Source organism: Atheta coriaria, unplaced genomic scaffold, assembly GCF_025399875.1.
Source record: "Atheta coriaria isolate IRGN ID8LTWV9N9 unplaced genomic scaffold, Caltech_Dcor_3.1 hic_scaffold_6_pilon, whole genome shotgun sequence".
In the NCBI taxonomy this organism is placed as follows: domain Eukaryota; kingdom Metazoa; phylum Arthropoda; class Insecta; order Coleoptera; family Staphylinidae; genus Dalotia; species Dalotia coriaria.
This window is the reverse complement of record NW_027045448.1, coordinates 6,486,863-6,499,136: the sequence shown is the minus strand read 5'-3', so window position 1 is coordinate 6,499,136 and position 12,274 is coordinate 6,486,863. Positions and strand designations below refer to the sequence as shown.

Below are 12,274 nucleotides of genomic sequence, written 5' to 3'. Positions count from 1 at the left end.
AAATTATCGCACTAATGAAGACAAGTTGGAGTTTTAAAACTGCTGCGCATTTGTCATTCATTTACTACCCTTAATCCCACAGTCAAATCGATAAAACGCGTTAAACGCGTCGAAAACGAAAACATCGGAAGTTGTGCGCGCATTGAATCGCGATTGTTCGCGTCTCTAATTGATGCGCCGCGCCGATTCCGTCCACGTAGTGACGATATCTACGATGACGGTGGGCGCATTATCCGTGGCAGTTCATGCGGACAAACCGTTAATGCCCATAATTAGAATGCACCGAGCAAAAAGAAGGGTTGGCCGCCGCTGACGTCGCAGCACACACCAACGCGTGTCACTGCATTGACGCGCAATGTGCGTCACGCAAAGTGCTAAAAAACAAAATAAAAAAACAGCCATGGGCACTAACCTTCTGAATTTAGCGGGGTAATCGTGGTTGAAGTTGGAGCCAGTGCAATGAAAATGGGGCAAATGCAGCCCCATTCAATGTGTTCAGCCTCCCCCTTGAAACGCTCTACGGCGATACCTAAAACGCAAGCAGACACGAACAGAATTTAGATTTTTATCCACACACTTGTCCAACACCCCCCAAAAATAACCCGTTCGATTTGAATTAAAATTTTATCATACATACATAATTTAAGAATCAACGCAAAATGCTTTTATTTTAATTCAAGTAAAACATCTCGCTAACCTAACTAACGGTAAACACAATAACAAGACATAAAAAATGGAGCGTGGGCAGCAGGCGCGAGCGAAAAACAATCTTGCAGTAACAAAAAAATAAATATCTACAAACAGATGGCGCTGTTTCATATTTCGTGACGTCACGATGTTGGACTCGTGTTTGCAAGTGACATTTCCTAACTAAACATACAAAGCAATTATCAGCAGCCAAGTAACAGTAACGAGCAATGGTCAATTCCTGCGGCAAACGGCGTATATCGTTAATTAGATAACGCCGAGGTCACTAAACGAGCAATTCGTGGATGAACACAAAAGCCGCAACAGCTACACATATGTATTTGCTTTATTTTTTCACTGGAATTCACTCGACAATAGCACATATTTTAAATTCCCAGAAAACAGCTGGCTACGCATGAAATAATTTGTGAAAATTTTCCCCGAATACGAGGAAGTGGAAACAGCTGATGGGCAAACTACGACTGACAGCCGAACAATGACTAACTGTATACGCCATAATCGCGTGAATTAAATTATCAACAAAAACGAGAGAATCCTACATGAATGTAAACATTTACACCGATTACATATGTCTCAGATGACCAATTGTTCTGGTACTTACGCAGAAAAGCAGCAAAAGCTCAGAGCGCACAGGAATGCAGGGCAATCGCAACTCGCTTTTGTTTTGATTCGCGTTCTCTAAGATCGCAAAATGCACACACGCTACTCTCTGCTGCTGCAGACACAACTACAACTCGCCTGAACCAGCGTGATTCGTAGGAATCGGTTGATAATGCATCAACGTGTGCCAGCTCGCTCGCCAGTCCGTGCGTCGGGTCGTTTCGCAAATAATTCAATTAACAATAACAACGCGACCGGAGCCAGTGTGTGCAAATCAATCGAAATCAAGTTCACACTTACGATTTATTTACACCCACAAGTGTTTACTGTTTTTGGCACCAGCCACACGGGGTCCAAGAACGCCGAACGGCGGGAGGGAGCGCTCTGGAATGTGGTGCGTTATGGTTTACTTTAGAATACCATCGTCGCGACCGATGTCCAGCGGGTTGCAAAGAGTATTATCCGGGGGTGTCGGGATCGTGGCCGCGCAAGCTCTCGGAGGCACTACAGTGGGCAGGTTAACTTTTCGTATTTTTCACTCGTTCCGGAGGCAGAGATATCGCGCGCGCGTCCGAATGCTCTCGCCGTTGCACGGGACGCGGTGATCAGCAGCGACGCGATTTTTTCGTCATTGCTCGCGGATGCGATAAACAGATTATTGTCAAAACCGTGCTCAACGTGATATATTGACTGCGAACCAGTCGCGAACGTGCGCCGCCAACGACGCCAACAGCTCGAGCGGCCAATGCGTCAACTACGCAACTATACCAGCAGTGTTACCACAAGTAGCCACTTCAGTTACAAGAGATTAGGGAGTAAAGCGTTGCCAACTTAATCGTACAAAAACAAAAGACGTAAATTCAAAAGCAAAAACTACCACACACTCAAATAACTACTATTTTGATTGGTATTAACTTATTCCAGCCATTTATTTCAATAAGTTATTAACTTCTTTAGTAATATTTCTTCACAATTATCATTTTGTGTTTGTGGCGTAAAAGTGTTGTTGCTCCACTAAACAACTCACTAGTTTTATAGACAAAATATAGGAAAATAATGCAATTACCGTGCGGAAGCTGATTGCGCCGTACACTCAACGCATTATTACTCAATCGCCAGCAGAAATGTGAGTAGAATGCACCGAAAACTGCATATTAATAACATCTAACCTAAATAACAGAAATAACCAACCGTAAGGTGCTGCCCTCATCCACACTAAGACCCAACTAACAAGTAGCGTAAAACTTAAAGCATAACATTTTTGTTTTTTATTTAGACACAACTATTTACAATGGATAATATCTTAATCAAAATGGAAACATCAGAAGAGTCGGAGTCGCATGATAAAGCCCTGGATCAATTGAAATATGATTTAAACAGCACCAACTCTGATTCTGACAATTATGATGAAGACTCTAGGATGCAGCACTTGCAATTGAAGAAAACATGTTAAAACAAGAAACAGAACACAAGGATGACAGTGGAAGCACATCAGATATGAATACTAGTTTCTCAGAGGAAATAAGGCCTGAAATCAAGGAGGAACATTCCGATATAATGACACAGTTAGACTTAAGTAACTTGGACACATCAGTGGAGTCAATCACACAGAAAGCTGGAGGAAGTTCACCAAGCAAAAAAGACCAAAAGTCAAAGAAAGAATTAGAGGAAGAAGAAAGAGAAAAAATGCAGTATGTTATTAAATATTTCACTAAACCTTACATTTTTTAATATAATTTGTTTCTATTTTCAAGGGTTTTGGTTTCAAATTTTACTGAAGACCAACTAGACAGATATGAAATGTACAGAAGAGCAGCATTTCCAAAAGCAGCAATAAAACGTCTCATGCAAACCATCACGGGTTGTTCAGTCTCACAAAATGTCGTCATTGCCATGGCAGGCATAGCAAAAGTATTCGTGGGCGAAGTGGTCGAAGAAGCGCTGGATGTCATGGAGGAGCAAGGGGAGAAGACTGGCCCACTACAACCGAAGCATTTACGCGAGGCGATAAGGAGGATGCGACTGATGGGCGGCATTCCGAACGGGCGCATGTACACTAAGAATAATTTTAAAGTCTAATGTATGAAATAGTAATAAATGCAAAAGCACAAATGCATCTCTAACACGCGTATTATTTTGTGGATAAATGGCGTTATCAGCGCAGGCCGGGAGCGCCTAATGCCGAAAAGAGAGAAGAGCGAGAAGACCGCGTCGCGATACGGAGTGGGATATGGGATAATAGGGGGCAACGACTGCTCCTTATCGCCCAACGTCCGCTGCTCGGCCTAGCGCACAGCTCGCCGACCGACCATTGTGATCATTGTGATCAAACTTTGCGTACTGCCGCAACGGCGGAGTGTTTTGTTTGAAGCCTGGCAAGGAACAAGTGCAATATGCGTGCCATCGCCGTGCTTCTCTTGTTTTTCGTTGGTAAGTTATTCACAAAAAATATACACACAACATTTCTTTGTTTGCGTTTGAAAGAAAGTTAAAAACTTCAAATATTAACACGGTTCTAATGCACAAATAAACCGGAAATGTTATCAAAACATGAGTGAACTATCAAAGTGCATGTTGCAGTAATCGCGGAAATGTAACATCGAGATAAGCAATCCTTGAAAATGTAATTAATGTTTTATGTAATTTTAGTGTGCTTACACTTGTGCTACAGTTGCGAGCCGCACCAACGCCGTCGGGGATGTCGGATAAACAATGGCCGGTGTGCGTGCGACGACTTCGGCTGCAACACCGACTATCGATATGAAACTTTCGAAGAATGTACCAAGGCGTTGCGAGGTACATTAAATGACCACCATTTTGTTACACATTTTGACTGATGTTTTAAAGGTAAAAATCCAACGGATGTTCACCGAATCCATGCCTGCATGGCGGCTCGTGCATACAAGTGAGTCAATCGCCCGGCTACAAGTGCAGATGCGAAGGCACGGGTTATTTCGGTGGCCGATGCAATCGAGGTAAGATGGCCGCCATAGTAATTCTTGTCGGCCCACAAAAAAAACGTCTCGATAACGCCGCGCACTTTACGATAACCTTCTAATGATTTTGTTGCGCAGCATGCCCGAAGGGAGGGTCAGCCGGCCGGCACGACATCTTCCCGTACGAGTGCATTGTGATATGAACCGACGCGACCACAACCAAAGATCTACGCACTCCAGCGCTTAGCGATAAGAATATACTTACGTACATGCATAGCATTGTAAATACGAATAAACCGTTTATAGCGAATTAATTAACGGATAGTAAACGTGTGACTTACCATTACATAGAAGATGAATGCGTTCCTGCCAGTCTTCATAACGATGATTCTTGTTAATGATGAATCCCTCCGCCATGATGCGCACGCAAAACTCATCCAACACCATTTTTGACAGAGTATTCTCTAACAAATCAACAAGTTGTCAGTAGCCATGGTTACAACTATATGCAACCCTTCAAAGCATAAAATAAACAACGCATTGGCGATTCGTTTTCAAATTTTGGTTGTTTATTGGTAGGTAATATTCACTTATATTTATTTTCCTTCGAAATAAAAAAGAATTTACAATAAGAAAGATAATCCACATGAATCGTATGTTCCTCCAGGTTTAGTTTCGCTTCATTTTACTTGGTTTCGTATTGAATTTGCTTTGTAATCGTTCGAGTCGTTTTAACTGCATCGCAGTACCCACAAAAAATCTTTACAAATGTAGAAACGCGCGAGGATGAAGAGGAGAGTAATTAAATACAAAAATTAATTAAAACAAAAAAATTCGCATTCTAAAAATGAAAATAAATACTAATCGATTCTTAATAGATGGGGAAGAGAGAAAAGGGGAGGGAGGAGTTTTAAAGTCGTCCTAATTTCCTAAACTTTTTACAAGTTTCAAAGTTTGATCATGCATTTGTTTGACGTTTGATGAGTGACCGAATGGGTAGCTTTTTTCGTTAATATCGTTTACATTGCAAGCAGATTAAAATTACTGGCCCTTAATTAATATCCATAAAAAAGTAAAAATGTTTGTACTCTACGAATTTCTTATTTGGTGATTTTGGGTTGCAACCGAGTGAGTAAATGCATCAAAACGTGACAAAGTAAAGACTAATGAATTAAGATTCGATGCATTTTCTCACGCTTGTGTCATGCGTTCGTTCAATTCATTCATCGGAATCATACAATGTTCGGTTTGTGTTTTCTATCGCTAACATGATGTACTGATGGCTTCTTTTGAATCATATTTTTTTTGTCTTTTTGTTTTTTGTCTCGAGTTGTCTAGCTGGACATATCACTATACTAACATACAAATATTACTAAACATTTTCCTAGAAAAACGTCGCGATGAAACTCAAAAACAGTCATCAATTTAAACGCAAACGCAATCGAAAAATTTCTTGGCCATTTTGTTTCCAAAATAATGTTAATTTTGTTCAATTCATTTCTCGCTTCGTAAAAACTGGGGGATAGCTATCACAGAACAGTTGCAAATCAATTTACAAACATTTTACATACAAGTCTATCTACACATTTGTTTCCACGAAAGAATTTCAACGTTTTTTCTGAGGTTCACGTTCCGTACTCGACCAAAAACTTTTGAGAATTCGTATCAGTTGCGAGCGATTATAGAGATAATTGCGGGTACTGCACACATAACACAAGTTTGTATCAAAATCAAAATGACTGTTAGCAAAAACGTGTTTCTAACTCATCGACAAATCGATGAAACAACTTGTCAACGGGGCGCATTTTATTTATTTAATTTTTTTTTTTCATTTCTTTTTTTGGTTTAGGTTTCTTTCCCATGTACTTTTTTTAGCGTTTGCTTCTTCTTCTTCTTCATTTACATGTTTAGTTCACTTATCGATGCAGTCTTCTATAATTCATATATCGCTAATACCTTAATTTGTATAATCCTAATTTAATTTTAATTAAATTCATTGTATGCATATTTGTCAATGTTGTTTCTTTTGCGTTCATTGAATCAATGATTTTTGTCTCTGAATTTTTGGTTTCCAATCAATCAACAAAGCAAGTGTTTCTCGTATTTGTTTTGCTCTTCTTGGTGGTTGTTTTAGTAATTTTATTTAAGCGTTACTTTTTTTTGTTTGTCTTTAACATCATCACTTATCTACGACTATTTGTGTAAACAGAAACAGAACGAACTCAAACACCGTTGTAGTTTTTTTGTTGTTTTGTGTATGTGTGTGTTAAATCTTTTGTTTTAAGTTAAATTGCTGTTGTTTTTCGTAGGACGCTTTTGTTATTCGTTTGCTGCGAATTGATACTTACTGGTATTGAAACTGGTTTTCGTTTATTTAAAACGTTTGTTTTGCCTGTACGTTTACATTGCCCCTTTATTCGGTTATCGTGCCGGGCAGTCGCAGTGAACGCGCGTCGAGTGCGAACCCTTTCGATCCATCCGGCCCCTTCGGCTGTCGCATGACGTGTAGTTTCGGGCCGGACTCCTCCATCGAGATTGTACGTAGACGACTAATCAGGCGCTCTGGGCGGGCTTGGACATCACTAAAAACACAACAAAAATACAATAATTAATACACTGAAATAAACTACACTTAAGTGTTTACATGTTTGTGTGAAACACCGCCGAAAGGATGAACCAATGAAGAGGAAAAGGAAAATTGTGTAAGGTACGCGTTTGGACCATTACGTCACTTGACAATTTACAAAAATATGACAATATGTCACATAAACAGTAACCAACTATTCTTGACTCCTAGAAATTAGTCAATATTAGTATGGTTACTGTTTATTTACGATCAATTTTGTTTTTCTCTCGGGCTTACCTCACTTTAACAACATTACACGCAGAAGACTTTCCACTCCGTTGATTCGTAACTAACACAAATTCGACCTGATCACCGATTTGAAGATTGACATTGTCTTTGACCTCAGACATATGAAAGAACAGTTTCTTGCCCTCTTCGACCTCGTACGCCAAGAAACCGAACTGTCCCTTGATGGCATCGACAGTGGCGCGGAGTTTCTTGCGTACTGCGATGATATTTGCGGCACGACCGGTGGAATCTACTTGCAGTTGAACAGCATCGCCAACTTGCAACAGCTCGCGTTTATTCAGCAAGCCCATGATACCAAATTCAAACTCCATCGGTTCCTCCTCGCTATCCTGATCCTTATCCTCGTCGTCCGGTTTAATACGTATCAGGCCCGAGTACTCGTTCTGATCAGGATTCACCGAGCGCAGCGGACGCACCACAACACCCTCCAATACTTCATCGGTGACTTTTGGTAAGACAATTGTACCCTTCGCAATAACTTTCACATTTTCGGCAGATGAACATGTGCCGGAATTACCACGTGTGCCCAGGTTGTACTCCACTTCCTGCCCCAGCTCCAAGTTGTTCGTGTCGCCGTCAAAGTTGGAGAAGTGGAAGAACACTTCGCGGTCATGATCGACAGTCTCGATGAAACCGAAACCGTCCTTGAGCGCAGCGACAAATCCTTGATACAATTGCGAGTTGTTCGCGCGTGGTGTCGCATGCTTTGTTATACCGTTCGTTTGCGCGCCGATTGCCTGCTGCACCACCTGCAGCTCGACAGCAATCAGCTCTTTGGTGCGCTTTACAAGATTGATACTAAACTGCACTTTATCGCCAAGGCGCGGAAATTGTTTCTCGCAGTCTTTGGAATAAAATGCCACGGTTTTCTTGGCGCCGTTGAATGTATAGGTAATGATTCCCGACTCAGCATGCGGCGCCTCCCCGTTGCTCGTTTTGGTGGGACTGCGACTCGCCCAGCTGCTCGGGATGTCCTTCGTTACGGAGCCAGTGAGATTACTCTCAATGCGCGTCTCAACTGCACGGTGCCAGCCGGCAACGGTTTCATTCGGATGGCGCTCTGGCGATTGTTGGAGTATGTGCTCGACTGATCTTGAATGACGGTAAACTCATACTCTTCACCGACGCGTATCTCACGTTCAACGTCGAGCACCTCGTTGAAGTGGAAGAAGAGTCTGGGGTCGCGTTCGGCACACTTGAGGAAACCAAAACCGTCCTTGACAGAGGCAATTACACCCTGTTCACGCTTCTCGCCTGACACCACAAAACTCTCATCCAGCAGCGAGATATTCGTGGCTCTGTTAAGTTGATCACGGCGATCAGTGGCGATCTTAAACTCAACCCAATCACCATGCCGCAGAGTAAAATCACCGCGTTGGTCTTTATCGCCGAATGAAATTTCTACCTCTGAGTGGTCCGGAGCGCGGTATCTAATGCGTCCAGGCAGTGCGTCGGTCTGATGGCGCAGATTCGTGCCGCGGTCGAGCGGTTTCAGAACCTGGCCACGCATTATTTCGGGTTTTAGGTCTTCAAAAATCACCGTGCCGGTTGGTAAGCGTGTTATGTTGCATGCTACTTCTTTCCCCTAATAAAACAGAATTGAAACAATATTAAACACGTATTAAATTCGTTTAAAACAAAAATTTTAACTAGTGATTAGTCGTACGTGACTCACGTTTCTAGTTTGTATAATAAATTCGACATCATCGCCCAACCTGAGTTCTTCTTTTATTTTGGCCTCTGAGAAGTGGAAAAATATCTCCTTGACAACGTCGGCGCGTTCGATGAAACCAAAACTCTCCTTCATTGAGCACACGACGCCCTGATACTTGACTGGATGCGCTGGATTCTCCAAGCGGACATGGCAAGCGCCCAAATTTCCACTAAAGACAAACACATAACTTTAAATTAAAACCCAACAAACAAAAAACGGCAGTTATTCCACTTACCGATGATTGGTGGCAATTTGAAAGCTGACTTTATCACCGGAACGCAGTGTGACGTTGCCCTCAACATCATCTTTGGTGTAGGGGAGAAAAAAGCACTCGCCGCGGTTCTCATAACTAATCCGGCCCTGATTATCGCCACTAGAGCCTTCACCGCGTATCTCGGTGGTCACCGTGCCAGTAACACGTTCCTCACTCATCACCTAAGCATAGAAATGTGTTAAAACATATGGTGCAATCATGTGTAAACTGAATGTAGACCACAGTAGAAAATGCACAATCAGCTAATGTGATAAGCGTAGAACAAGCAATTACTCACGACTTCGGGTGCAATTTTCGTCACAGCGCTGGCAATTGGCTTCCCGGTGCGTCGGTCGTAAGTCATTTCAAACTCAACAGGATCGCCAATCTTCAGATGTTCTATGTTGCCGGTAAACTGACTGAAGTGAAAGAATAGACGCGCCTGCCGCTCACAACACTGGATAAATCCGTACGAGTGCTAAATATAAATCAAAGTTGAGTCAGTCTTATCAACAACAAAATAGTGAATGAAATTACCAGTAGTTTTTCGATGATACCCGTCTCCCGCGTGCCTTGATTCGCCGAGTTGGAGTCATTGTAACTGGACGCGCTGCTGTTGCCATTGGAAAAGATCGGCGGTGAATCACCGGCGCTGTTATACGTGTTGTTGCTGTCCAGCGAGAAAGTGCCAATAGTCGGGAAGCGACTAGTACTAGTGGCGCTCGCCGAACCAAATAGATTGTTGCTGCCGCCGTTGTACGTCGACGCCGGCTTGCTATCCCCCAGCACGGGGAACTCCTGTCCGTACCACGAACGCGTGTTGTTCGAGGTGATCGAGTGTTTGAATGCTTGATTTTTACCTGCAATATTGTACATCTAACCTAACAATTTCAAATGTTTCAACAACAACTCACCAGTCATTGGTTTAAAGTCGATGATGGCAGAGTCCTGATTCATGGTGTCCGGCGGCTGGAAGGTCTTCCACTGGGGATTCGTGGACATAGTCCTAGAAATTCCCGCACCGGCGATGGTTCTGCTGCTTCAGTCTGAACGTTGTGTGTTTTGTATGTTTGTTTGTTGAATTATTGGTTGCGTCGTTTTTTGTTTTTCTTAAGTTAAGTGAATATCACAGAATGGTTATGGTACCTTTCCCTTCTCTCCTCCTCAAACCCCTCCTGCTTCGCTTCGTTTGCGGCGGCGGCCAAAAGAGCGTACCACACAAAATTATGTTGCTTTTTAACTTTGTTACAATAGTTTTGTTTTTTTATAATAGTCAATATGGCAGCTGTGCACCGCAACAGCAATTAGTTAATTGGTTAATGAATGCATCAAATCGCGGTCGAAAACATTCGTCTGCGAGCAATGCCGCAAACTCGTCCTCACAATTGGTTTACGTTTTGTTTTTCTTTGTTTTTTATGTTATGCAACAAATTAAATTATTTAACTTTTTCGAACGTGTTTAACTCTGCTTGATTAATATAGTTAATTTTTCGAACTTACTGGAAACGCCGTTTGTGTGTTGTTGTTTTGTTTGCAACTTGTTGATTTGTTAAATGTGTTAATTTCTTTGCTTGCCTGGTTAAATCTTTTTTCGTTTGTTTGCATTTAGGATGATTTCCGCAGTGACGTTTGCATTTAGCGAAGAATCGAAATCAACGTTGGGGGATGTGGTGACTTGAATGAAGTAAAAACAGCTACGACAGTCGACACCGAGTTGCGTAGAAATGGAAACTGAAATGGTTGAACTAAAAATCATCAGATGTCTTCAATGCGTGCTGGGTCTGGATTGTGCCATATACTCTCATCACAATGTCGCGCAATTTCCTCTTGAATCCTCTTTAAAATCTCTCGCCGCCCGAACGATGTGTTGACGAACTGGTTAAACTTTGTGTTTTTGGTTGCCTTGTGTCTTCCGTTGCTCTTTCGTAGTACAAATTGGTGAATCGTTTTGCAGTTGATTATTTGAAGGAATTGTTTCAAAGGCCAGTGGTTTGCGCTGAATTACAACTCGGGTTACGTTCAATTTTCTAATCTAAATTTTGAGTTTCTTAGTTACACAAGCTGCAAAAGAAGAGCATAATTAATATTACGTTAATTAAGATCGATATAGAATTCGCGTACAATATGTTTGTGCTATTGGATTAATGTGCACATTCACAGTACCAAAAATGCGATAATTTATGATTTACACAAGCAGCATGACTGCAATCAAAATGACAATTTAACAAAAACGACGTCGAAACAAATGAATTTCGGAAGTGTCATTCATTGAGCTATGATTTTCAACTGTTTTTAGTTCACGAAAAATTGTTATGATGACCTATTTTCCATTTTCCGCTGCATTTTCCAACACGTCTTAACCTTACAAGCGCCGTATTTTCTTTCAATTAATAATTTAAAATATGCCCTACAATAATAATGTTTCGGCGATTGCGTATCGTATCGGGCCGCGATCGGGCGAGGAACATGTGCACTCGGCGCTAACTGGACGAGCGCGAGCCGCCGAATGGAACGAGGCCCGAATTATTGATTTACATTCACTTTTAATAAACATCTCGCGACGATAACTCTTCGTTGACCGCCTAGTACGCATCAAACGATCCGGGTGCGGTATAATAACGCACGTTTCGTTCAATTCGCGATGCGCAATTTTTCATTGAACGATCAACAAAGAATTTCCGTCGTGTAAGAAAGATGGCACAATGATAGCAGACCTCGTAGGGCCGCACCGATGGCGACCACCGAAACGCCGAAATTTGCGCGTTATTTACGCCTCCGCGCTCGAATTATTTATGCGCCACACGCGCCTACTCAATTTCTCTATCCTCATGCGCTTTTTGGTGATGAAATGAAGCAAGTTTAATAAAAATTTGGTAAATTATCAACTCACCACGACACAGCACAGCACTGACGACATGCCGCCATGTTGAATGTCAACATGCTCAAGAAAAACAAAACCTAAACGGAAAACGTAGCAGTGTTGGCAGCTGCAAACACGTATATTTAAAATAAAATGTTTTTACAATATTATAAACGATAAAAACCAATAAAGTAATATTTTATACTTGTTTTAAGATCTACTTGACTATATTAAACTATTTCCCATGTTCAACTAATAAAATAAGCGTAAATATTTTTGAAACATTTGCTGTGGTGGCAACACTGCCTACAGAAATGTGCTTTGTCAG

At 41.7% G+C, this 12,274-nt stretch overlaps 4 protein-coding genes and 1 long non-coding RNA gene across 10 annotated transcripts in view; 2 read left to right on the top strand and 3 right to left on the bottom strand.

The window, feature by feature from the left end:
• LOC135794654 (serine/threonine-protein kinase tricornered) overlaps positions 1–4,706 on the bottom strand; it is a 40,013-nt gene extending 35,307 nt beyond the window's left edge. For 2 of the 6 annotated variants that reach the window (XM_065305995.1, XM_065305997.1), the window contains exons 1-2: positions 2,375–2,458; positions 413–529 (exon numbers count right to left, since the gene is read on the bottom strand). Coding sequence is in view for 1 of the 6 variants with exons in the window: in XM_065305992.1 (XP_065162064.1) it covers positions 413–529; positions 4,586–4,691 (223 nt within the window). In the remaining 5 variants the exon portion in view is untranslated. Of the gene's footprint in view, positions 1–412; positions 530–1,309; positions 1,445–1,608; positions 1,865–2,374; positions 2,459–4,585 lie in introns of those variants that run through there. The other 4 variants (XM_065305993.1, XM_065305994.1, XM_065305992.1 and 1 more) reach the window with 3 other exon arrangements.
• LOC135794655 (transcription initiation factor TFIID subunit 11-like) lies at positions 2,294–3,431 on the top strand. The gene is given in 4 exon segments (XM_065305998.1): positions 2,294–2,434; positions 2,585–2,755; positions 2,758–2,999; positions 3,063–3,431. Coding segments are annotated over 3 exon segments (702 nt in total). The 5' UTR covers positions 2,294–2,434; positions 2,585–2,620; the 3' UTR covers positions 3,388–3,431.
• Positions 3,595–4,558, top strand: LOC135794656 (adhesive plaque matrix protein 2-like). Its single transcript, XM_065305999.1, has 4 exons — positions 3,595–3,738; positions 3,958–4,107; positions 4,158–4,283; positions 4,383–4,558. Exons 1-4 carry the CDS (start codon positions 3,702–3,704, stop codon positions 4,445–4,447), a joined length of 378 nt encoding a protein of 125 aa, XP_065162071.1. The 5' UTR covers positions 3,595–3,701; the 3' UTR covers positions 4,448–4,558.
• An 85-nt stretch (positions 4,707–4,791) lies between the features above and the next one.
• LOC135794653 (cold shock domain-containing protein E1-like) lies at positions 4,792–10,251 on the bottom strand. The gene is given in 8 exon segments (XM_065305991.1): positions 4,792–6,826; positions 7,108–8,137; positions 8,140–8,704; positions 8,795–9,002; positions 9,069–9,268; positions 9,385–9,564; positions 9,624–9,946; positions 10,001–10,251. Coding segments are annotated over 8 exon segments (2,763 nt in total). The 5' UTR covers positions 10,089–10,251; the 3' UTR covers positions 4,792–6,657.
• Positions 10,252–10,736: 485 nt separating this feature from the next.
• LOC135794657 (uncharacterized) lies at positions 10,737–12,033 on the bottom strand. Its single transcript, XR_010548932.1, has 2 exons — positions 11,977–12,033; positions 10,737–11,147 (listed from the first exon to the last, which is right to left on the bottom strand). It is a non-coding gene; the product is annotated as an uncharacterized lncRNA (long non-coding RNA).
• Positions 12,034–12,274: the final 241 nt, after the last annotated feature.

What these genes read in the sequence shown, in the direction of transcription:
- LOC135794656 (XM_065305999.1), top strand. Translation starts at nt 3,702, where the DNA reads ATGCGTGCCATCGCCGTGCTTCTCTTGTTTTTCGTTG. An exon ending in GCTTCTCTTGTTTTTCGTTG is followed by an intron (nt 3,739 to 3,957) that starts GTAAGTTATTCA and finishes ATGTAATTTTAG; the next exon opens with TGTGCTTACACTTGTGCTAC. An exon ending in TACCAAGGCGTTGCGAGGTA is followed by an intron (nt 4,108 to 4,157) that starts CATTAAATGACC and finishes TGTTTTAAAGGT; the next exon opens with AAAAATCCAACGGATGTTCA.